The 25,757-nt window shown below is 50.3% G+C and overlaps 1 protein-coding gene across 3 annotated transcripts in view; it reads right to left on the reverse strand.

Annotated features, from left to right (window-relative positions):
- LOC135237410 (low-density lipoprotein receptor-related protein 1-like) overlaps nucleotides 1–25,757 on the reverse strand; it is a 159,733-nt gene that overhangs the window by 86,253 nt on the left and 47,723 nt on the right. For all 3 annotated transcript variants that reach the window (XR_010324817.1, XM_064304541.1, XM_064304542.1), the window contains exons 3-7: nucleotides 22,563–22,700; nucleotides 11,841–11,960; nucleotides 11,613–11,741; nucleotides 9,544–9,807; nucleotides 552–714 (exon numbers count right to left, since the gene is read on the reverse strand). Coding sequence is in view for 2 of the 3 variants with exons in the window: in XM_064304541.1 (XP_064160611.1) it covers nucleotides 552–714; nucleotides 9,544–9,807; nucleotides 11,613–11,741; nucleotides 11,841–11,960; nucleotides 22,563–22,700 (814 nt within the window). In the remaining variant the exon portion in view is untranslated. The remainder of the gene's footprint in view (nucleotides 1–551; nucleotides 715–9,543; nucleotides 9,808–11,612; nucleotides 11,742–11,840; nucleotides 11,961–22,562; nucleotides 22,701–25,757) is intronic.

Genomic DNA, 25,757 nt, shown 5'->3' on the forward strand with positions numbered 1-25,757 from the left:
CTGAGCTGAGCTGAGCTGAGCTGAGCTGAGCTGAGCTGAGCTGAGAGAGAGTCAACCATTTTACTCCAAACCAAGATCTGTCCACAAAATGCGATTCCAAATCAGAGGGTTTAACATGATGTAGCAGACTCATTTAGAAGATTCACATTAAAGTACACGTTAATTAGTTCGATTGGGCAACGTCGGAGTTGTCCTGGACGCCTCCGGTATGCGGGGGTGCTAAAAGAGGAACGGCTGAGATTTAAACGCCGACCACAGTCGCACCTCGGTCAGCATCACAAAGCATCAGTTTGGGGGAGGTTGTTGGGGGGGGGACATCCTGAGGAAGGTCTAAGCCAGAGGAAGTGTGGGGGGGGAGACCAGACCGCTCACCACCGACCACAAGCTACTGAAGCCTCATTCTGGGTTCTGTGGCAGTGTTCCGTTCTGGCACAGCCAGAGCCGAGCGCTGGGTCATCGGAAGGCGTGGAGGGGGCGGGGGTTAGGGTCAGGGTGAGGTCTGGGCGGCAGGACGCGCGGGGGCCCGGTCACACCCCGGAGACGGTGCTCACCCCATGGTGGGGTCCAGGGCGATGCCTTTCGGGTTGTAGAGCTCCTGGTCCAGCAGCGTGACGCAGGTCCCGCCGTCCTTGTCGCAGACGAAGATGCGGTCGTCCACGTCGTCCACAAAGTAGAAGTTTCCCGTCAGCCAGTCAATGGCCATCTGCTCCACATCTGTTGAAGGCGAGGGAAAGAGAGAGAGAGAGAGAGATGGAGAGGGGGAGCAAGAGAGAGAGAGAGATAGAGAGTGAGTCAAGTTGTTGTGTTCAAGTAATACATTAATTTCTCCAGTTCAATTATTTGGCCAATTCTTCATTTGTGTCGTCAATAACTCAATAACATCCAAACAGGAAGAGGGAGGTGAGTCGAATTCAAATGAACTGAACTGAGACTAAGTGAATCTCTCACCAATGAATGGCGAAACAACACTATTTATATTTTCAAAAATCTCATGTCTTGTTTTATTACTACATCTGGAATTTGCACAAACGCTTGTGGAGGCAGTAATTAGATGCATGTATAACATCAATAAAACACAACTGAACCAAATTTGAAGAGGCAGAGAGGCAATCACGGATGAGAAAAACACAGCATTTTACAGGTTCACAGTTAAGGGAACAGAATTTCATCACTTCAGTGCAGAGAGGCATAAGCTTCGGTGGGATAAGGCTGGGGGTAGGGGGTGGGGGGTGGGGGTGGGGGGGGTAGGGGAACAGAGGGAGTCGGGCAGCCACCCGTCATGGACCCCCGAGCCGCCGCTCGAAAGCGTTTCATCAGGCTTCGCTGCTCCCCGCCGCAGCCGTCTGAGACGAGCCCATTCATCACGAGAGATGACAAGCCTTTAACGGCGAGAGCGAGCCCGGACGCCTGGACGCCTCGAAAGCAAACGGACGCGTTTCGCCGGGCGATCGATCTTGCTTTCGGCCGCCGTCAGACGGCAAATCATCCCTTAATAAGCGAGAAAACGCCGGCCAAGGACGTCGGGCGAGCCGGGGAGGAAAGCGCGAGCGGCAGAGATTAACTGAAGAAGAGCTGATGTAACAGGAAGTGATGTCACACAAGCCAGACCAGTATCCCGGCCATAGGTATATGTCACTGTTTTGTGTACAGTATTCAATTCAAATGTACTGGCAGCTACAGTTGGGATCATAGAATGACTTAGGTAAAGCAATCAATTCAGTGACAGAAAGCCAAACTAACCCGGGAATTTTGTCTGGGGTTCAATGAGAAAGAAAACAGTAACTGTAAGAATTGTGTCCCGTGTGTGTGTGTGTGTGTGTTTACACTGTATTTGCACATGTACGCGGGAAAAAATGTGAGAACTGACTCGCTGCCATAAGATAGAATACAGATACAAATTCAGCACTGAGATAATGGACAGTTTCAGCAAGCTATTACTCACACATACACATGTTTTTTCTGTCAATATTTACCCTCAAATTAATCAACAACATCTGTCCCCCTGTAAACCAAAAAACACTCACTCGTGCGCAGACACACACGCACGCACGCACACGCACACACACACTCTTGCATGCGTGTGCGGGTCAGAGGCCCGGAAAGTTCCGCGACCTCTCCGATGCACGTTGTTCTTTGCAATTTCCTCAAATGTCAAGTGAGATAAAGCGTGACATTGCCCTTTTTAGATCAGTTACAAATCCCTCTGGGGAATGCGTCCGTCACCCAGGCCAAACAAAAATAAAGACCAGAGGCCGCACTTCAGCCCCCACCCCGTTCCCCCCCCCGTTCCCCGGCCCTGTCGCCTGTTGCACAAGATCCTAGGCCAGGGGGGTCCAACTGTGGGCCAGGACCCAGTATTGCGCTCTTACAGAAGGGTAGAGGTGGGTCGTTTGATAATCGAGTAAAAATAACGTCCTGTACATTACACAGAAAACTTTCCATGGACTTTCACTGCAGTCAAATTATACACAGCAGCGGTCGCAAATCTCATACACACCACCAGTTAATATGTATACAGTTCCACTGTAATAGTACTGAAAACATACAAATTTCACATTAGAAACTTATGTCGGCACGTTTATGAAGTTGCACAGAACGTATTGCCATGCGATGAATGCTTGTAAATTGGCACTGGTTAACCCCTAGCGCGATGTAAACCTGCGCCCGGCGCGAGGTTCGTCGAGTCACGCACGTGACACCAGGGCATCTTCCTGCTGCATGCACTGTACCTCCCTATGGCCCGAACAATATCCAACAAACATTACCGTAGTATCTTTTTTTGTTCAATCCAATGGGTATCAAGATATTTACAACAGAACATTGATGCGATGTCCAATACTTAAAAATTGCCCATTCACACCACATCAATGAATAGGCAGTCCATTTTTCAAAGTGTTTTTTTGCTTTAATACCCCAAAAAATATGAAACGTCAGGAAAGGTTTGAAGTTCTATCTGCAAAACAAACTGGTTTGCAAAACTATAGATCTAACACCCAGACTGCACACAGGTGCCGCAGTTCTCGAATGTGACGATCATACAGAAGCTTCCATGATGCAGGAGGAAGGCAGCCGTACATCTGATCTGAGATTCTGATTCTGATTCTGGCCCCGTGCGGAACGCAAGAGCAGGGCCGACAGTTACCCGCACGTGTGCGGCAGACTAGTGATTCTGCAGAAACGCTGAGGTACGCTATGACACTCCATTCAGGTCAGGTGTTTCTGTGGAGTCCTCCAGCCTCAGGCTGCAGTTCTGGTCCCGCCCTTTTGCCTCCCCAGTAGCGCCCCAATTGGGTGGGGTGCAGGGGGGGCGGGATTCCTAGGAGGTGGGGCCTACCCTCGAGCTGGCACAGAAAATATAGCCCCCGGTTTATTTCCTCGCGGATCATTTGGCCAGGAATATCACCTGCCGGCCACAGCAGGGGCCCCCCCTCGGCCCGATATAAATGGGAACCCGGAATGTGGGACCGCACCCATGAACACCGGCGGCGCACAGAGGGAAAAGGCATTCCAAAAAATCCCAAAAATCCCACAATTCCAGCGGGAGAGAGCCCTTTCCACCTGGACTTTCAGGTGGAAAAATATTATGGCGGGGGATGGCGGTGCCAGGGAGCCCCGCCATCTTACAGCCCAACAATAGGGCCCTTTCTGCAGGGCCTCCCAGAGGCTCGCGCGGGCGGGGCAGGGGCCGGCATGAGGGAGAGCGGGGCGTCTGCCACCCACAGGGCCTGCTGTTTTCACAGCTGCCACCCCTTTCCCCTTAGAGGGGGTAGGGCTATTCAGGCACCCCGCAGCTCATTGCCCCCCCACCTAGCTTTCCCGCCAAACCCAAACTTCTACATCGAATCCCATCGACTTCATCCAGCACAAGCTATGGCACAAAGGATGTTACGCAAGTCCGGCTGTACGGTCACATCTCGTTTCGTATCATCTTTTCCAGCCCCGGGCTGCATCCCGCCTCGCCGGGTTCGAGGACAGCGCGGTCGGCGGCCCGAGCGACCCGTTAGCCCGCGGCCCGCTCGGCGCCGCGGCGTAAACAAACACGCCGGAGCCGGACCCGGCCCCCGCCGCTCTCAGCCCTCGCCCTCGCCCTCTTCGAGAAGCGCGCCCCGGACGCCGTCCGCCGAAACGCCAGAGGGGCGCAAAACAAAGCCATCGCCACAGAGAGGAACCGCAGAGGACGGGGGGGGGGGGGGAAGCTGAAGAGAGAGAGAGAGAAAAAACACAACCTGGATTCAGGGCTCGGATTTCTACAAAGGAAACTTGGCCGCTGCGCAAACTTTCGGGGGGTTTTACGGGAATTAGGGACGATGTTCCCAACGGTGCGCTACGATTTTAATACGCCCCCCCCCCGTCCCCGCGCCCCCCCCTTAAACAGTTCCAGCTGTTCGCTCCGAAGGGATTGATTTCATTGATTAACTGGAGATAAAAGGCGGGAGGGGTGGGCGTCTGTTTCGCAACACCCCAAACAGGCACGCGGGACATCAGACAAAGAAGGAAAAGGGAAAACAGGATCGCAGCGCTCACTTTCGCTCTCCAAAATCTGCAGTCGTCTCGTAGGGCATTTCCCCCGCTCGCATTTTTGTCGCGTTTCTGGTAATTGAAGAGCACCACTGGGAAGCCAGACCTCCGCTCCCCCCCCCCCCCCCACCCCTCCCACCCCGACCGCCTTCCTCTGCCCCCTTGCTCAAGAGCAGAGTGAAAACAGCCTGCGCTCACTTACTGTATCCCTGCCCACACAGCCACAAAAACAAAATAATTGAAAAAATGGACCAGGGCCGCTGTTTTCGACCCTTCCCCCCCCCCAGGGGCACTCGCTGACTGCGCCGACTTCCTGAGTGCGAGCGCAGCTTCCATTATGCGAGTCGCATTCTGTCAATATGCTAAACACATTTGGGGATGGAATGCGCCCGCTTTCCAGACGCGCCCCTGCAGACGGGGCCCGAGGGCGAGCGGAGACCGAACCCGCCGAACACCTCGAACAAAATGTCCAGACCGCGGCGAAGGTCGGCCGCACGCCGGAGCCCGTGAGACCCGTCTCACATCCCCCTGAATGCCGTCCGATGGGAGGATTAGAGCCAAAATGGCCGCCGCAGCGAGGCCAGCTTCTCGCTTCTCCGGCCACCGCGCGAGGGGCGGCCGCGCGCACGGCTCAGGGCTCGGGGCGTCTGGAGAACGAATCAAGCGCATACCGTAGCGTGCAAAAAAAAAAAAATAGACAAAAATAAATATGCAGCACAAACAGCTTTGAGAAGTGGCTCCATGTCGGCTGGCCAGGGACAGCAGGAATAGGACGCAGGGATCCCAGCGGCGTGCCACCCTTTAAAGAGATTTCCAGAAAGCGCGGGGGGCGGGCAGGACCCGCTACCTGCTGAGATGCATCGTCTGCGTTCGGCAGGAAGGGTCGTCTTCACTCGCCCCTGAATTTGGGCCAACGGGGACGGGAGGCCAGCGGAAACGGACAGGGGACGGAGGTGCGTGCCGTCCACGGCCGCCGCCACCTTCAATGCGTACGTTTCACGTCTCATCGAAATAGTGATCGGCTGAAGCAAGCTTATCCAGACCAACCCCTTCAGCTTTCTGGAACACTCCGCGCTGTCTGTCAGGTGCATCATTCATCGGACTTCCCGGCGTCGTCCGATAACCCTCCTCCGCCCAACCCAGTTCATCAATCTCAAAGACCGGGCTAGACGCTAGACGCTCCTTAGCATACCAAACAGAGGGTCCGCGATAATTTGTGAAAATGAGTTTGCCTTACGGGTCAGTGTTTGTTTAGTGCTCCTCCATATGCTTGAACTTTGACTCTGCGGGACTGAGATTAACAGAAGCATGCTAATTAAAGGCTAGGTCCTACAGTCACTGTAAGCACACGCGCGCCATTTTGACCATATTTGGAAGATCTGGAGAAGCCCGTCCTTCTGTGCTGCTCAAAAGGGCAGGTAGCAGGTGGCAAGGCTGGTAGACCCTTATGGTGGTGGCACACAGTCAGCTGGCACTCCAGTTGGCTGATGCAAGCCAGGCCAAATGCTAAATCCACTGAGTAAACAAGCCAGGCGACGGTACGCCAAGGAATACACAAACGAACCCTTAAACGTCCAGCACACACACAAAAACCTCGACAAAGCTCAAAATTCCACCAAGAACGTTCTGTCCCGAAAGAACACAGCGTATTGTGAACGGAGGACGCTCGCTCCAGAACTGTTCTAGGGGCCACAGCCGATGACTAAAATGGCCGCCGCTCTGACACCCCCCCCCTCCCCGCCCCCACATTTCGCTCTAAACCCTATTCTCTGCTCTCAGCCCTTCTTGCCAAATTTAAACACAGCGTTCGTTTAGGGCCACAATCCCGCTTTTATACAGGGCCAAAGAGAGAGGAGAAGAGAGAGTGAGTGAGGGGGAGAGGGGGAGAGAGAAAGAGGGAGAGGGAGACAGAGGGAGGGAGAGGGAGAGGGAGTCACACATCTGGGTTGCTCGTCTGCTCGGCGCGCCGGGCTCACAGAAACGCATTGTTTCCTGCGACGCGGGTTCCCGGCACCGCGTCACCCCCCCTCCGCCTGCTCGCCAGCACAGAGCAACCCGAGGGCCTCCGAGGCGGCCTCCCAGCACGCCGCCCAATCACAGCCGCTGAAGAGAGGAGTCAGGGCAGAGCAGAGCAGAGCAGAGCAGACAGGGCCCCGCCCGAAACCAGCTGCGCATCCAGTACAAACTGCACCACAGACTCGGGAGGGGAGCCGGACTCGCTCCGCGTCGTGACCTTCAGGGCGTGGCGGTACCAGCGAGGGGGGGAATGAGAGGGCTTTCGTGGTTACAAAATCCCCACCACCTTCCTAATCCTTTTCAGCTGAAGGAGGTGTGTGAGTGAGGGGGGGGGGGGACAGGATGGAAGGACTTTCGGCAGGAAGCAGCCGCCCTATTAACGGTCTCCTCGGCACGGCCTGCGCGCGGTGGGGTCAGGCAATACAACAGTCCTTCACTGACGAGGTGCTGTCCCTCGCCACTTCCTAATAGCCACGACCGAGACACCAGGGCTCTTGACTTTGTACCTGCCTGATAATGCTTCAAATAAGCCCTGGTACACTGCAGCTTGGTGGGGGGGTTTGGGGCAGTCTGTGAGAACCATGGTACAGATGCTGGAATTTCCTGCACGTTCTCTTGTCGGGGGTCGCCAAACGTGGACGGGCCGGGGCGAGGGTGCAGCGGTGGGCCAGTGCTCTGTTAGAGCGGGGCTGGAGGGGGACTGGGTCTGGGGAGCAGCAGGGGGTTTGTCCACAAAAACCGAAACACTGCAAACGAGGAGCCCTGCGAGACAATTAGCGAGGGGTGCCCCGTCTTCTGCATGGCCTGGCACCAGCTATTTTAATGGCATAGAACCAGACTGAAGAGAATAGAGGGGGGTGAAGGAATGGGGAGGGTAAACAGAAGAGGGGGGGGGGTCACGGTCCTGCGTACAGCTCGAAAGAGACAGCTAGCACGTCCGAAAAAAACACAGAAGATAAAAGGAATTCCGGCGACGACGGGGGGGAGAGCCAGGAGTCAGGCTGATCGAGGTGCGGGGTAAGGGATTTCTGAGGTTTGAACAAAGCAGAACTCAAACAGACAGACGAGCACGCGGCCAACCGGAAGTCAGTCTCACCTAACTGCATTAACCTGAATTCTGCGCCAGCGATATCTCTACGCATGTCTACATCTTCCTCTGACTAGTCACACAATCCCTTGAGATCCGTACCCTTTTACATTACCCTGGTGGAGACAATGAATGATAACTGGGGGGTTTCAAGCCAACCTACAGTAATTCAACACAGGTAAAAATTGCATTAAAATTGAATCAGAAAGCATATTGTTATGAACCCCATGAATAACTGATATTCAGATACAGATTGAGAGAAGTTTTATAACTGCAAATTGATGATAAATGTAAGGAGCTGTTTCCCTCCAAAGAACCCCCCCCCCCCCCACCCCAAATTATCCCTCCTGCAGTGTTTGCAAGTCTGACATTCAAATTCCTGATACCCATAAACTACAGCCTTCATGTGGTCACTGAAAAAAATGTTTGCTTTCCCCACTGCCGGCTCGCAAAAACAAATAAACTGGAAGGAGATACCGGATAGTCTAGATGTTTACGCAAGTCCTCCAGACAAAATGTGCATTTGCTCAAACCGGACCCCTGCTTTCCATTCCGTCATGGGACAGAAACTGTAAAAATCCGAATCCAAGTTCTTCCGACTGACGGTTGTTAATTACAGAGAAAGTCGACTCCGCTCAGCTGGTAGAGTTTGTCGGGAATGGGAAATATGCGCAGCTTTGATTCACTGTGTAAGAGAATTCCAAATTCAGGACGTACCATAAATATCACACAGAGGGGAGGCGACCTTTAAGTTCCACACAGATGTTTTTCTTTCCCTCCACTCAAAGTGCTCTTTCCTGCTTGGTTTGAAAAGGGCCTCTCTTCTGCGCTTCTTCTGGGCCATGATCATCGCTCTCAGTGTGTCCGTGCCTCGCGGGCTCGGCCAATGGGATCGGCCCGTAGTTATAACATCATTAAGTTTAACTCTCACCCCTCCCCAAAACCCGCAGCTCTGCTCCGCACAGCTGGGATTCTTCGCCCGAGCCGGCGTGTGCGTGCGTGACATTTAGGTGCGATGCTGTGTGTGTACGTGCGACCTACAGGCGTGATGCTCTGCGTGTGTGTGATGCCGTGATGTTTTGCGTGCGTTCCGTGTACGCGTGAAAGTGTGTGTGTATGTGTGTGATGTTCTGCGTGTGTTTGGGAAATGAATTAGTTATAAAAAAAAAAGATAAATGAAATAAAAATGTGTTAAAACTCAACAGTGATATTATTATTCATAAAAAATAACAATATCAATAATAATAATCTAAAAAAACAATACATAAAAAATAAAATAAAAAAAATAAATGTAATAATAATATGATGGTAAAGCTGGGGCCTTCCACCCTGCATGCTAAGATTTGGGAGACAAACACCGTCTCTCCACGAGTAACAGGCCACACACTCAGACTTGGCGTCAGTATCGCTGCGCGTTCCCCAGAGCCGTCTAACCTGCCACATTACAGACTTCTCACGTGGAGGTGAAGCGACGAGCCATATGCGTGTGTGACTGTCACACAATGCCTCAGCTGCCAAAGCGTGCCAGTTTGTGTTGATTCGTTGCAGTGCATCGTGGGAATTTTTTTCGCACGATTTGCATGCGCGCCACGTTCCCCGATCGTGACGGCAATCCGTCTCGGCGGAGAGCTCTGGGAGGACGAGCTCAGAAACGAGCTCAGGTGACGGAGGAGGCAGCACTCATTGATGGAGGCACAGGGACGGGCTCAGGGACAGGCTCAGGGACGAGCTCAAAGACAGGCTCAGGGACGGAGGAGACGGTACTCACGGTGTGGGCTCAGGGACGAGCTCAGGGAAAGGCCCAGGGACAGGCTCAGGGACGAGCTCAAAGACAGGCTCAGGGACGAGCTCAAAGACAGGCTCAGGGACGGAGGAGGCAGTACTAACGGTGTAGGCTCAGGGACGGAGGAGGCAGTACTCACGGTGCAGGCTCAGGGAGATGTTGATGGTCCTCTCCTCGGTGAAGCCCTTCAGGTTGGGGATCTTGGCGCACTTGAGCTGGGTGCCGGGGGCCGTGTCGCCCACGTGGATCCAGCACACGGTCTCCTCGGCGTACAGGAAGTCCATGGCGGTGGTCTGCTTGGTGCTGGTGGACAGCAGGCTGTGGACCGGGGTGCCGCTCAGGGACGTGGCCTGGATGTTCTGGGAGTTGGCTATGAGGAGGACCGGGGGCCGGTCCACTGGTTCTGAACGGGGGAAGGGGGGGGGGGGGCAGAGAGGGAACGGGTCAGCTTCAAACTTTACACTTGCAAATGTTCTAAGTGATGTATATGGTTTTTCAGACTATATAAATATAGACTGGATCAGAATAGATTATTATAGAGTGTAGGTCTATATTTAAATAGGAATCAATTTCTCAATTTTTTTAAATGAAGTTTTTCAGTGTACTGTTAATTCAGTTTAAGATGAGAACTGAAGCACAAGGCAGATTTTCACCTCCAGGAAAACAGAGTCATATTCTGTTATTTTCTAATCCTTTGTTTATGATGTCACATTGCAATTTAAACCTCCTTTGTTAGGGAGACACAGAGAACCGTAACAGACAAGCACTGAGAAGCAATATCAAGACCAAAGAAGATATATTATATATATTATATATTAGCCATATATATTTCCCTCCTGAATTGTTGGCACTCGTCATTGTTGTTTATCAGCTTGATCTTGCATTCAAAATACAAGAAAAATCAAACCTTTAATTAAGTTTAGCTGAGTCTATAGGAACATTTATGTGGTCATCCATGACTTCCTGTTTCCCTGGGGTATAAATATGAGGTGACAAACATGCCAAACGCAGTTAGTCATCCATCAACATGGAGAAGGTCAGAAAATAGCTAAACGCCTAAAAATACCCATTTCCACAATGAGGGCAATAATTAAGTTTAACACAACTGGATCTTTTATGAACCAGCCTGGAAGAAGATGCAAGCCTATCTTCCCCTCGCACAAAGTGAGGAGGCTGGTTTGAGAGGCACAACATTCTCCAAGGATCACAGTTGGAGAACTGCTTGACGTTGCTTGCATGGCGAAAGTCATCAATAGCTTTAGCTTGAAATTTGTTGGCGGTATACAAGACTAGGATAGTCCACTGAATGTAATAAGGAATGCTGAAATTGATAGCTCAAACCCTACTCGCTAGATCCTAAATCCTTTACATAAACGACAATAAGAGATCTAATTATCTTGTCTGTTCCCTCCTTGAGTCCCCTAGTTTCCCAACCGTGGCCCAGGAAAGCCTCAAGGTCTGTTTGTTTCTGACGGTACTCAATACTTAATCGATGGACTAAAGCAACTGATTACAACAGAGCTAACTCGCCTGACCCGATGTCTTGGGTATAAAATAACACCCAGAAGCAGTGCTGGAGTCCCCTGCCTTAGACAGGATGTCTGCTTATCTGTCTCTCTGTAATAAATTCTACAGATGAAGGGGGTGTGGGGGCACAGCTTAACTCTGTCTGTCTGTGTCTGTCTGGCTGCTTTTTAATGAAAACTTCCGAAATGGTATCTTATTTAAGAACTGACACAAAACAACAACGGTGCTGGGTTCTGAAGCATGCATTCAATTGATTCTTAGTCTAATTTTTCCAATACAATCGTCTCTTCCCGTGCCTTCAGTTCACTAGACTGACTTACCTTTCTAATTTTCTAATTACAGACACCTTGCAAATTATACATCTGTAGTATCACACGTTTGGAATGCTTCAGTTTTCACAGCAATATACCAGACCGAAAATACTAATGGATCATGCAAAAAGAGATTTTAATCAGATTGTCTTCTTTTCTTCCCACAGTTTTTAAATTTTGCATAACTTCTCACAAACTCCTTTTTTTTCCTTTTGAATTGATCCATTTCTAAATTTGTATTTTCAACATTTCACATCATCCCTCAATAGCAGCTTCTGCCAGGCGTTTCTATGTGACTTGGCTGTTTGTACATGCGTGTGTGTGTGTGTGTGCATGTGTATGTGTGTGTGTGTGAGCATGCATCCGTTACCATTCTTAGCCTTGCAGGAGCGGTTGTCCGGCTGCAGCAGGTAGCCCTCCACACAGCTGCAGGTGTAGGAGCCCTCAGTGTTGGTGCAGGACTGGCTGCAGGTCCCATACACCGTACACTCGTCAAAATCTTAAAGGAGGAAAAAAAATAATTTCAATAAATCACAGCGCCACCTGGTGCCTGGGAGGAGGGATAGCGGTACCTTGAGAGCCTGTGCCAGGGGCTCACCTTCGCAAGTCTTGCCGTCCAGGCCGATCTTGAAGGCGCTCTTGCAGTAGCACATGGGTCCCGCCAGCGTCGGGGAGCAGTTGTACTTGCATTTGAACGCCGTGCAGTTGGAGGCGAGCTCTGCAGAGGGGAAAGAGCGGGGACAGCGTGGTCAAGCACCGCGCGACCTCAGGACAAATCCCCAGCTGGCAGGACAACTGAACATCAGCGGCAAGAAAATATTTTGACCTTCTGCAAAAATAATGACATTAAATGAATCCACGGTAAAAGCACAGCGCAACAGAGTTCAGTGAGCCACGAAAGTAACATTCGGTTTTTGTGGCTGTTAGGTTCAAGTGCATGGACGTCAGCTGACGTGACACCTTCCTCAAGATGGTGCTGGCAGTTCAATACTGTTATCTAACCAGCCCTAACTTCAGAAAGGCTTTTTTCCCCACTTCAGGTAATACACTGTCTGTCTCTGTGTTTTACCCAAATAAGAACAAAACTGAATGCTATTTCTTTGCCGGTTTTCATAAAATGGCAGCCTGTGAATCTCAGAGATCCCACTCTGACTGCACTAGATGGCCCAAACAACGTCATCTGAATTTCAAGGTGAACGGATGCTAGTAAGAACTGCCGGTCTCAAGGGCTGCAAATAGCGAACCAAATAAATAAATAAATAACAATCTCCTTCATTTTCACCATACGGGCATAGGGCCAGAACCCCAGTAAATTAATTGGATTGGCAGTTGGCCTGGACAGGACTGTGAAGGGGGATCCACACGGGAACACCGTCTGCTTTGGCCTGCTAATGAATCAATGCCCCCCCCCCCCTTACTCCATCCACCCCCGCCCCCCCCACCAACAGTATGCGCAGATGGGATGGGTGACCCGGGCGACCCATGCTTTTAAACTGATGGGGCATAGCACGCAGGCAGTCGCTAACGTGTCACAACAAACCACCCCCCAGACTCTCCCACCGACCGATGCACCAATGAACGAGGAGTCAGGGACAGGAGACATCTGCTCCCCATCTAAACGATCTTTGGCATGGCGGGCCGTCTAATGTTGACGCTGGAGCTCTGCTCGCAGTCGCCGTGCTGATAAGCGCACACCTGCCCGCTCCGCGGAAACCGATTCCAGAGCCAGATGCGCATTCGGGCTTACAGGGCCCGGAGGGACTACAGTTCCCAGAATGCTGCAGGCACTCGATATGCCCCCCCGGATGCTCAGTGAGCACGCTCGAGGCCTCGCGCTACCTGCTGGGGGTGAGGTTGCTGTTTTGTGGAAATCTACACAGTTAAAAAAGGGGCAGAAGAGAAAATGAGAGAGAAAGTGTGTCAAAATTGAAAGACACAAGATAAAAGCGAGAGGGATAGACATGGCGTGCGAGAGACAGAGAGCAAGAGGGAGCGGAGCAATGGGAGAAACGCGTGCCGCGAAAGGCCTGCTCGCCAACTCAGAGCGTTCTGTACGCTTCATCGAGCGGACCGTCGCTCACAGAGAAACGGCAGAACGGGGCGCGCGACCTAGCGCTAGCCTCCGGCGGTTACACTTACATCACAGACCGGAGGGAAAAAAAAAAAGCAGACAACATCAAAGCAGGCCACACAGCACGCCTTCCTGCCCGACTCCCAGGAAGAGGAGGCTGGCTGACGTGCAGGTGTCTGTGCAGGCCCAGACAGGTAGGCAGACACACACACACACGCAGAGGCATAAACACACACTTAGGTGTTTCCCTCCGTTGACGTACGCTGTGCCTATAAATAGCTACCACTGAGCATTCAGCAGGTATTTCACACAGAATAAAGCATGGGGGCTGGCCTTTTTGACACATTTTTTGGTTGGTATTCGTACACTAGAACGGACCCGTTTCAGAATGGTGGGCGCATCCAGTCAGTTACAACAACACAACAAACGCCAAGCAGATCAAAAACGGCAATTAGATCAGAATCATGATCACAAAATGAGTGATCCAGACTCCCAAAGATGACCCACAGATGCACCAAAGAGGTCAAGAGGCAAATCTCCATTTCTCATCCCCCATCTCACCCCCATCCACTGATTTCTCACCCACCCCAAAACTGTCCCACATCAACCCAACCTCACCACAAGAGAGGCAAACACCTTCTGCAGCACCAAACATCTTCTCCCCCCTATGGCTGACGCAGAGTCAGGGCCTGGGGCCATCCTAAGCAGAATAATGACATTAAACACTGCTTGAACTGATCCGGGATCTGAATTTCATCCCACTCCCACAGTATATTAAATATTACACGTCCAACTGCAGCCAGCTTTGCCAGTCACTACAGCACTATAAGGCTATAAAGCTCTCAACATGGATACCCCAAGCTTAGCCGATTGATTACGTGAGCCAAGGGAGTGCAGGGAAAAAAAACAGGACCCTTTAATTTGAGTGTTCATATTCTCAATTTTCCTTTTCTTTAGTTTTTCTGAAAACAGCCCAATATTCATATAATTTATGTGACTGGTGAGACCGGCTGGGAATTTAAGCCAGTAAATGAGAAAACGCTAAACGGTTTTTTTCGTTCTAGTTTCATAACGCAAATTGAGCGAGCTGAACCGCGACGCGTCTCCCCGAGCCGCCGCCGCCGCCGCCGCCGCCGCCGCCGCGTCCTTCACCTCGGGCAGCCCGTAAATAACGGAAAAGTCGCGAAGGGAAGTGTGACTCATCTCGCGAAAAGCGCACGGCTGCAGCGAATGAGGCGAAGGTCAGGCTCCGGGCGGCGTCTGGCGCTCAGGTGCGCTTCGCGTCGGCCCGCGGCCGAACCCGGGGGGGGGGGGGGGGATTTCAAAGCTCTGAGCGCGGTTCGGAAGCGCGATTCGATCGAGGGCGGGGAGCCGTTTCGCGAGGCGGTGGCGAAACCCGCCGAGCGGCGGCGGAGAGACCAGACGTCTTTCACAATGCCTTCCGCGGGTTACAGGATACTGCTTTTAAAGTGACAAATAAAAAAAGGGGGAAAAAAAAGAAACAAGTCAGCAATTGGAGTCTGATGATCCGTGGCTTCGCAGTCTGACGGTGAGTCAGAGGTCCGCGTGGACAGCGCTCTTTCCACAGACCAGGGGGGGTCTGCGGGAAGCACCGAATAAGCCCGCAAACCAACGTTATTATTAGACTTGACTGACGACAGCCACACTTCTCCTTTCAAAGATGGAGAGATGAGAGGTGTGAGAGCAAGGCCTGGCAGGCTGTCCCCAGGCTGGCCACATCCATTAGGCCACACCCAGGAGTCATTTTAAAAAAGACCTGTATGAACCTGGGTACGAATGCGGTGGTATCTGCCTCATTAGCATTTGCATGCATATGTAACCACACGCTGAGGGATTGTGGGTAATGAGAGGGGGCAGGCATCATGGTTAGAAAGCACCAAATGCTGATAGCACACCAGAAGCAGGCAGTACAGCCAGCAGGACATGTGACCTCACTGACTAATGAGACTAATGCCAAAAGATGTGGCATTCTAGCCCAAATTAATTTTCTCTACAAATAATATAGGCTAGCATATGTTAAAATATGGAATTATGCATATGCACACTATTGAAATATCTGTACATTTATTCTGTAACCGACGCAGAGCTCAGGCACATGCAGTGTTTAATTTGGCTACGCTACTGTGAATGTATGTGGAATGTAGCATACGTAACAAGATATTCTTCCGTCACGTGCATCTTGCACCCACGACGCACCAGTGGATCTAGATCCAAAGTCCGGTAACTATTATTCTAGCCCACCTTCTATGGTAACAGAAGGGTGTATATGTATCTATATGGTTAATTGGCCTTAATAAGGGTGCCTGTCAGTAAATCAGTGGAATAACATAATGTAATATACGAGGGCTGGGCGATATACCACAACGATAAATATTCAGTGCAGTAACGTTCATGGCCACTATGCGGCGTACTGCCTTTTTTTTCGTCTTTTTTTTTTTCTTTAATTAGGCCAGATACGGTAGTAAACACCCAAGCATAAGAGGCTGTGTGAAATGCTTCCAGGGGAAAAAAACATCACCGCTGCTATCTATTGATAAGACCTAAGACTAATTAGAAGCAAGGTGGTACAGCTTCCATGTGACGTGTTTTTGCCAATCGCATAGACACTACAAGGCCATGGTGCTGATTGGCCGTCAAAACACAAAACATGTCAGCGGTCAAGTGCTTGGATGTTTACTCATACTGCTCAACAAAAATGCCTCGGTACTGTTAGGTACGGCGGCAGTGTAGTATAATGGCTAAGGAGTTGGGTCTTGTAACCTAAAGGTCGCAGGTTCGATTCCCAGGTAGGACACTGCCGTTGTACCCTTGAGCAAGGTACTTAGCCTGCATTGCTTCAGTATATATCCAGCCGTACAAACGGATACAATGTAAGTCGCTCTGGATAAGAGCGTCTGATAAATGCCTGTAATGTAATGTAGGTAATTGTAAGGGTAGGTAATGGCATACAGGCCGTGTTGTTCATGTTACGGCTGTACATTACAGCCTTCAGGAATGTAGCCTATTAGCGGTCTTTCATTGGGTTTCACTGCACTGCGTTCTATTTTACTCCTTTACTTTCCTCCTTTGTTTGCTGCACATCGAGAGGCCTGCTTTACAAAGTGGGAAACTTATTTCTATTTTGTTAAATGAATAGCCAACCCACTTGCACTGCAGAACACAATTCACAGTACCGAATAGATCGATATGTTCTTTTCATTATAAGGCCAAGTTAGCGGCTAGAAGCGCTATCGGAAAGACAAAAAAAAAAAAAACAACTAAAGCGGTTCACTTGTTCGTTACGAAGTTAAGCATTACTAAGCAACATCTTTTGTCACCATCGCAGTTCAGCCAGCCTGTAATAAAAAATGTCAGTGGTCCCTCCTCTCCTGTGGAGATTTAATAACAATTTAGTATAATTTAGTTTCTTGCCGTTATGGCCCTCATACACAACGCAAATCCGGTTTTAATGTTCCTTTGAGCACGTCTTCATAAAACTGCCATATACAACTCATTAATTGATAGGCCTGTTTGGAGTCATTCTTTTCATAGGCCAAATAGTAGGCCGAGATTTTAAGCTTATCAGTTAATCATTATTAGTCGATTCATTTGGTGGATTAAACGAACTGCACAATATTTGCATCCCTAGTAGAGACTGTTCTCTGTAAAGCTGTCAAAACATTTTTTCTGGAACTGTGCGGACCCAACGCAACCTGTAACATCGACCAAGGTGTCCTTCAAAAGGTCCCCACTGAAAAATCACTAAAAATGATTTGGTCCCATAGCAACGAGAACAGAAATCCAAACACGATGGCAATCTCTGTTCAAGCGCACCTTAACCCGTCCCTCGGCCACCCCCGCCTCCCCCGCCGTTTTAGCGTACGCCCCAGACGCCGTCGCGGTGACAATGCGGCTGGCGGCGATTACAGGAACGGGCCGGTCGGGTTTTTTACCTGTGACTCACGCCACTGTCTGCAGTGGAAAGACTGGCTCGGAGCGGCCGGGCCCCAGGCGCCGGGTGGTCTGAGCGCGTGCGCACGCACCGCCGCTCTCTGCTAAAGCGCTCAGACGGCCCTGACTGCGCGCTCGCAGACACGCGCGCAGACGAGCACGAGCACACGCATGCAGAGACAAGCACAGACATGCACTCACGCGCGCGCTGTCTCCATGATACACGCTCTCACACACACACACACACACACACACATACACACAAAGCCAGTCTCCATGATACATGCTCGCTCACACACACATACACACACACACACACACACAGCCAGTCTCCGTGACACGCGCTGAGGAACCAAGCCCACCCCGAGCAGACACGCGTACGCCCGCGCACGCACGCACACACTCGCACGGACGCTCCACACCGACCAATGAAGGCGAGCATTGAGGCCGGGCCTCCCCAGGAGCTGGCAGTGACAGGGGCCGGGTCGGGCGGGCGGGCGAGGGGGCGAGCGAGCGAGCGAGCGGCAGCACGTGGAGCAAACAGAGCGGCCACTGAGGACGGATTAAAAGGCCCCGCTCAATCGTCAAGGCCGCCATTGTGGGGACGATACGCGACTCTCTGCTCTCCCCCAATTATCCACTTCTGAGGGGGGCGGGGGGATACGGAGGAGACCCACCCCCTCTTCACCCCGAGCAGCTGCCCCAAGATAGACAGAGTCAGAGAGACCGCGAGAGAGAAGCAGAGAAAAAGCGAAAGATAGAGTGAAAGAGAGATATGTGTAACGTCCATGCTTTGCATCTATTTTTATCAGATACACAAGTTATAAAACGATAAATATAAATTAATTTTGGTTTTCATTTTCAGCAGTTCCTTATTTTGCTGTTAATATTTAGTGTTAATATCGCTTGTCAAATGTGCACTTGTTTTTCTACACTACCACTAGTGTCTTATGCTTTGTCAAAATTTTGCCAATAAACCTGCAATTTCAAGCCAAGAAAGCATATTTTACCGAACTGAGAGATTGAGGGGGAGACAGAGAAAGCAGGGGAGAAAAGAAGAGAGAGAGAACGAGTAAGAAAGAAAGAGGGGGAGAGAGAGAGAGAGAGAGAGGGGGGGAGAGAGAGGGAGGGGGAGAGAGAGAGAGAGAGAGAGAGAGAGAGAGAGAGAGAGAAGCCTCCAATTTGGCCATCATTTGCCCCCCACCCCCGTCCCCTCCCCCCCCCGACACAAGCCCAGAGCTCAGCCCTGCCAAGCCCCGCACAGCTGGGCCTTCTCCAAAGCCCGGTGAGACAGAGCAGCGATAGTCCTCCCTGTGTGGCGGTCCCTGTGGGGCGGGCCGGGCGCTGCCCGCTCATTTCGCGCCGCCGCTAGCTCAAACGCACCCCCGCCCGCCTCCAGCCCAAGCAAAGGGCCCCATCACAGAGCCCTTTCACGACCCGCTCGGGCCCCATAGGCCGCGCCCCGAACGCCTCCTCCGTTTCCGCGTCTCGCGTCCCACGTCTGTTTTTAAGCGAGTTCGGGCGATTACACGGGGTCCCGACATCCTGAGCCCGCGCATCAGCACCTCGGCGCATCTGAACCGCACGAGGAAACCGGCGAGGCAGAGAGGACTTCTGGGAAGACCGCCGGTCACGCGGTCTGACTCGCAAGAAATTGTATTCAAACATATGCGGGCACCATGGGATATGGAGTTTAATAACAGAGAGTCTCTCTCTTCAAGTCGCACTAGAAATTACTTTAAAAATTGCGTAACTGCCTTTTATCCATTTCATTTGTCTTTCGACTGTCAGTGACGAACGTAAAAAGCATTCCCTAATTGCTGCATGCGATCCGCTTTTTCTTTAATAGCTTTGATAACCTTCCTTTAATGAAGGCATGTGTGCTTGGGCACTGAGAACTGCAAATGGGGCCACCCTGCAAGGCTAGCTTCCATACCACTGGATGTACCAAAATGCCAGTATCAGGCATCCACCCATAAAAAAAGAGTCGCTTTCATTTTTTTTTCCCATTCCAAGGCATGCCACAGACACCAGTTTACCCTGCAGAGGAATAACTGGTATATGCAATATTATATATATATATATTTGACATTCCTACAACACTTGGCTGCTGACTTTCCACCAGCTTTATATTAAGTAACAGACCCCCCCCCCCCCTCCATAGTGAAATGAGTGCAGGGCCCACATCTGCTTGTGATCAGCAGCAGAGGCGGACATTTCGCGGCAGAACCTCTGCGTTTCACAACCTTTCCATTGAAAACGCTGCGATGGCCCAACACTGACTGGAAGTGAGGGGGGGGGGGTGACTGGAGAGGCTCCATACTGGGCTGAGGGAACAGACACACGGACACTGACTCACCGCACCTACGCACGCGCTCACACACACTCTCACACACACGCTCATACACACAGTCATACTCGCGCACATACAGATACATACATACACACACACACACACACACACACACGCACATACAGACACATACATACTCACACACACACACACATACAGACACGTACATATCCGCACAGACATATACATATGCGCAGACATATACATAGACACACACACACACGCACACATACACGCGCACATAAAGACACATACATACAAGTACAGACATATACATACACGCGCGCACACACACACGTACGCACACGTGTCTACACGCAAACACACACTCACGTACACACACGCTCATACACGCACACATACAGACACATACAGACACACACACACACACACACGTGTCTACACAAACACCAGCCCATGCATGTCCTCTCTTATCAGACAGATGAGGAAACCATATCAATCTGAGATATCATGCCAACCTCCCACATTCCACTTCCAGCCGTCCTCCCTGTCAACAATGACGGTAATTATCGAGAAAAAAAACAAAAAAGGAAAAAATAAAAAACAAATAACAGCATGTTCTCTAGGTCATCGGTCTCGGGGTTGTGTTCCCTGGCCGGAAAATGGACCGGCCCCCTGGTCCGGCTCCAAGCTAACTCGGAAAGTTTCAGACGAACAACAGGTATTCCCAGAACGAGGGGTCAGAGTCGGACACGAATGGAAACTCCCAGCAGATAGTATTATCAATATTTTAGCCATCACCATGGCAACCAGGTGGGAGTATCACCCCAGGAAAGCCAAGGATGTGTAGTAGTGCTCACAGTGACGCAGTCGCACTACTGTGGAGATGTTCCACGGGATTACAAACTTGCGGGCGCACGGTCGTCCAGCAGGGGTCGCCGGTGGGCGATGAGACGCCGTCATCCCGGCCGACCGATACCCTTCCATCCCTGGGCGACGCTACAGCCAATGGGCATCACCCCTGGCTCTGTGCCCAGACGAAGGAGTTCACCTCCCAAACGCGTCTGCGTTCATGGGTTCGATAAATATGCAAAGGAAGTTCCTGTCTGAAATTTTTCTTATTTCAACTGTTTGCTTTGGATGCGCATGACCATTTTTGCGAGATTACGAGAGATTTCATTCCCGTCATAAGCGCTAACACTTTATATTATATGTTATTTTTAATATTTCACATATTTTTTTTTGTTGCGAAGAATCCAGTGAAATAACAGGGAGTCGGAGCAGTTGAGGATCCCTGCAGGTGAGCACTGGGCCCGCTGCGCGGCTGCGGCCGAAAGGCTGGAGGGGGGGGAGCGGCGGGCTGCCCGACAGACGGCGGAGGAGGGAGGGAGAGGAGCGCGCGGCTCGCCCGACGACGGCGGAAAAGGCAGACGCGCCCTTCTCCGTTCGGCACCGAGGCGCGGCGGCGAAAGGCACCCGCGAAACCGATCGGTTTACTGTCAGAGACGTTTCCTTAGTCAGCCAGCCGATTGCCCATTTCTAAGGAATCGCAAACTACATTCATTCTGGTTTTTTTTTATTTTATTTTTTCCATTTGCAACAATTGGCATATGATCACATGACTCCCTTCCTACTCCATCACCCCAACTACACAACCGAGGTTCATGTCATCGAGCTCACTGCGGCAATTTCTGTTGTTACACAGAGCTCGATGACGCCTGCTGTGTAGTTTTTATCAATATCGTAAATCTGGGGAAAATTTTTTACAATGTATAGATTTTTTAAAACCAACTGATATGCAAAACACATTGTTTGGAGACAGTGGTTGTGTAACTGTTTGCTCATGAGGAGAACAGATTTTTTAAGTTTTCCTCTATAAGAAATCATATTGTTCGAAACCACTTCCTAGATCCAGTCATTTTTTTGTGGTGAGCAGGACTTGAACACTCTATAGGTCAGGCTAGTGTGCGTCTGACAGGGTGAGGGTGTGTTTGAGTGTGATGGAATGAGAGCGTGTGTGTGTGTGTCTGTGTGTGTGTGTGTGAGTGAGTGAGTGAGTGAGAGGGTTTGTGTGCATGCATGTGTGTATGTGTGTACCTGTGTGTGTGTGTGTGTGTGTGTGTGTGTGTGTACATGTGCGTGTGTATACGTTTACCTGTTTGTATACATGTGCGTACCTGTGTAAGTGTGAGTGTGTGTGTATGTGTGAATGTGTGCGTGTGTATACATGTACCTGTTTGTGTACATGTGCATGTGTGTATGTGTGTACCTGTGTGTGTGTGTGTGTGTGTGTGTACATGTGCGTGTGTGTATACATGTACCTGTTTGTGTACATGTGCATGTGTGTATGTGCGTACCTGTGTGTGTGTGTGTGTGTGTGTTTGTACATGTGCGTGTGTGTATACATGTACCTGTTTGTGTACATGTGCATGTGTGTATGTGTGTACCTGTGTGTGTGTGTGAATGCGTGTGACAGTGTGTGTGTGTGTGTGTGTGTGTGTGAGTGAGTGTGACAGTGTGTGTGTGTGTGTGTGAGAGTGCGTGTGTCAGTGTGTGTTTGTGCGTGTGACAGTGTGTGTGTGTGAGTGCGTGTGAGTGTGTGTGTGTGTGAGAGTGCGTGTGACAGTGTGTGTGTGTGTCTGTGCGCGCGCGTGTGTGTGTGTGTGTGTGTGTGAATGCGTGTGACAGTGTGTGTGTGAGGGCGTGTGACAGTGTGTGTGTCAGTGCTTGTGAAAGTGTGTGTGTGTGTGTGAAGTCGTGTGACAGTGTGTGTTTGCGTGTGCAGTGTGTGTGTGTGAGTGCGTGTGAGTGTGTGTTGTGAGAGTGCGTGTGCAGTGTGTGTGTCTGTGCGCGCGCGTGTGAGTGTGTGTGTGTGTGAGAGTGCGTGTGAAAGTGTGTGTGTGTGTGTGTGAATGCGTGTGACAGTGTGTGTGTGAGTGCGTGTGCCTGCGCGCGTGTGTGTGTGTCAGGGCGAGGGGCTTTACCTCGGCAGTGTGGGCCTTCGTCCCAGCCGTCGGTGCAGTCGTGGACCCCGTCACACAGCTTGCTCATGTGGATGCACAGGTCTGTGCCCAGGCACTGGTACTCATTGGGAGGGCAGCGGGACACCCGGCTGTGCGGACCTGCAACCCCACACACACACACACAAATCAGCATGGATAAACATAAACCACACACACACACACACACAAATCACCAAGGATAAACATAAACCACACCCACTCACACACAAACAAATCAGCACAGATAAACATAAACCACACACACACACACACACAAATCAGCATGGATAAACATAAACCACACGCACACACACACACACACACACACACACATATATATGAATCAGCAAGGATAAACATAAACCACACACACACACAAAAAAATTAACACAGATAAACATAAACCACACACACACACAGACACACAAATGAATCAGCAAGGAAAAACACAAACCACACACACACACACACGCATCAGCAAGAAAAAATGACAAACCACACACAAATGAATCAGCGAGCATAAGCACACAAACACACAGATCACTGATGACCAACGCACAGGTACACACATGCACCTGAATCAGCAAGGATGAACAAAAACACACACAGAAATAAATGAATCAGCCTGAGTCAGCAAGGAAAATACACAGCCATGCTCACAATCATTATCACGTACGCACAGATACACACACACAGATACGTGACTGAATCCGTGAGACCCAACACAAAACAAACACTTGAATTAGCAACGAATGAACAAATACACACGCACGCACATACTTGAATGAGGACATAGGACAACAAATCTTCAGCAGTAGCAGGGAAATATGGTACGGAATTGGCCTGTTCTTTGCCACTAAGATTAAGAACCCGAATAAAGAACATCTGCTCCATTCATCTAAGTCACGTCATTTGTACTTATCACCCATTCATCATCATTATGATGAAGAATCTCTTCAACCAACTCCTGTTGTTCCAACAGCACATCAATATTCAAATCTTTTGCGTTGCCGAGCCATGAAATATCTCACCACGTTTTTCCGCTTTGCATTTAGACAAAAGCAAGCTTTCTGTTGACATTCGCGCGTATGTGTGTACATACACGCTAGGCTGAAGCCATGCTTTACCAAATCGTGCACTCGAGCGGTAACTGTGTGGAGAGGGCCGCATGAATTGTAATTATGCTTATGACAGAATAAACACACCGCTCATGCGAACCTTTAAAATGCACATGCTTAGAGCTAAAGAAAAGAGAGCGAAGCAAAAAAGAGAGAGAGAAGCGAAAGAGAAAAGCTAATTATGCGTAGGCCTCAACACTGAGGATTTGATTCCAGTAATACTCTTTTCCCCGCACCAAAAAAGTAAAACCTGATTCAGACCTCATGGCAGATAAAGTGGCGCATGGCACCCGCAGGCTGAGCTCACGCCCCGCCCTGGGCGTGTCGAAGTGTCCTTGAGCAAGACACCTAACCCCCAACTGCTCTGGCGAATGAGAGGCATCAATTGTAAAGCGCTTTGGATAAAAGCGCTATATAAATGCAGCCCATTTACCATTTACGTTTAGTTTACGGCAAATAAGACCGAAAAAAGAACTCCACGGTTTCCGGTTTCCGGTCCCGGGGCAGAAACAAGGCGAACCCTTTAATTGCAGTTTTGCGAAATGCCTCCTCGCCCCGCGTCTGGCCGCGCCGCGCCGCCGTAGAGCGCAGGGGCCCAAATCAAAGGCAGGAAACATTATTATGTGAAAATCGCAGCGCTCCGGAGTTCACGTCTGATCTCGGGGAACCGAGACGCGGCGGCACAAAAGGAGGCAGTGTCTCGGGGCCGGGGCCGGGGGCGGGACCCTTGGCGGCCCTCCAGACGAGGCGCTGTCCCGGGTGGCGGGGAGACAGAGGGGGGCGGCTCCGCCCGCTTCGACGGGCAGGGTTATCGGGCCCTTTCAAGCCACGGGTTCGATTCATAAATGTTTAGTCTCGCACTAACAGGTTGTTTTGAGGAAGTCGGGAACGGTCCGTCTCTCACCCAATCGCTAAAGTCCTGGCACACAGCGCAGGCGTCTACAAACACAGCGCAGGCGTCTACAAACACAGCACAGGCGTCTACAAACACCGAATCCCCCAAACCTGCATGTGTGTGTGTGTGTGTACACAGACAGTCTAAATAAACAAACAGGTATACAAATAAACACTGTCTTTTTATAGTGCTTGGTGCATACGCTTCATCTCGTTGTCCAAGTCTAAAGCCTTAATGCACACAGGGAATTGGGAATGACCTAAAAACAATGAGCTTTTGCCAAGCTCATAACCTTAAGGCACTACGAGCCAGACCAGGCTGGCACTCTGATGTGAGAGAAGGCTGGCCAGCTTCTGAGGGCGTGGTCTTTGCAGGAGATCTAGAGACAGAGCATCTGAGGTCAAGACTAACGTAAACACACCTGACATATTTTTCTATGCAATTAGAAAAATGCATTACACGGCTGCATATTAAATGCCACCTCTAATAAATAAAGCAACAGTGGCAGTTTTGACAAACTTATTAAAATGCTAATTTTTTTTATTTATTATGCTAGTTCACACAAACGGAGCTGGCCGCCATCTTTTTGCGGACACTTTTTCTCCGATGTGTATTTTGTTATGGGCCTACTGCCAGGAGTCAGGAAATCACTATAGAAATCATGGTAAACAGAAGCATTGACTGATAGCCCGCCTGCTGTCAAATGAATTAGCATGCTAGTGCTGATGTCACAGAGATAGCCATTCTTAAATTAATGGCATAATTTCATTTGTGACGGCAATAAAGCAAAACGATAAAATCTTCCAGCAACATCTTTTATGAAGTTGAGGGTTGAGAGTATTTTATCAATGTCTTTAAGGCGTAAACTCTGAAAAAACACATCCTGCCAAAACCTAGCGGCTGCATTTCGCCGAATAAATTTATGGCGCAAGAAGAATCAGCAAATGTTTCTTTTAGATGCATTCCTCTGTTGAGCTGTACTTGTTAGTAAACAGGCTTTCTCTGCCTTCTTCACTTGGTGCTTTTACGAAAAACCCCAACATGTCTAAATATGTTTTCTTATCTCAGAAGCTCAGCTACGATGTGGCATGGAATAGGTCAACGGACTCTTATCAGCAACATGCTGGTATTCAATGTTCGACCATAAATGATTAATTGTAGATT

Source organism: Anguilla rostrata, chromosome 13 (genome assembly GCF_018555375.3).
Source record: "Anguilla rostrata isolate EN2019 chromosome 13, ASM1855537v3, whole genome shotgun sequence".
Taxonomy (NCBI): Eukaryota; Metazoa; Chordata; class Actinopteri; order Anguilliformes; family Anguillidae; genus Anguilla; species Anguilla rostrata.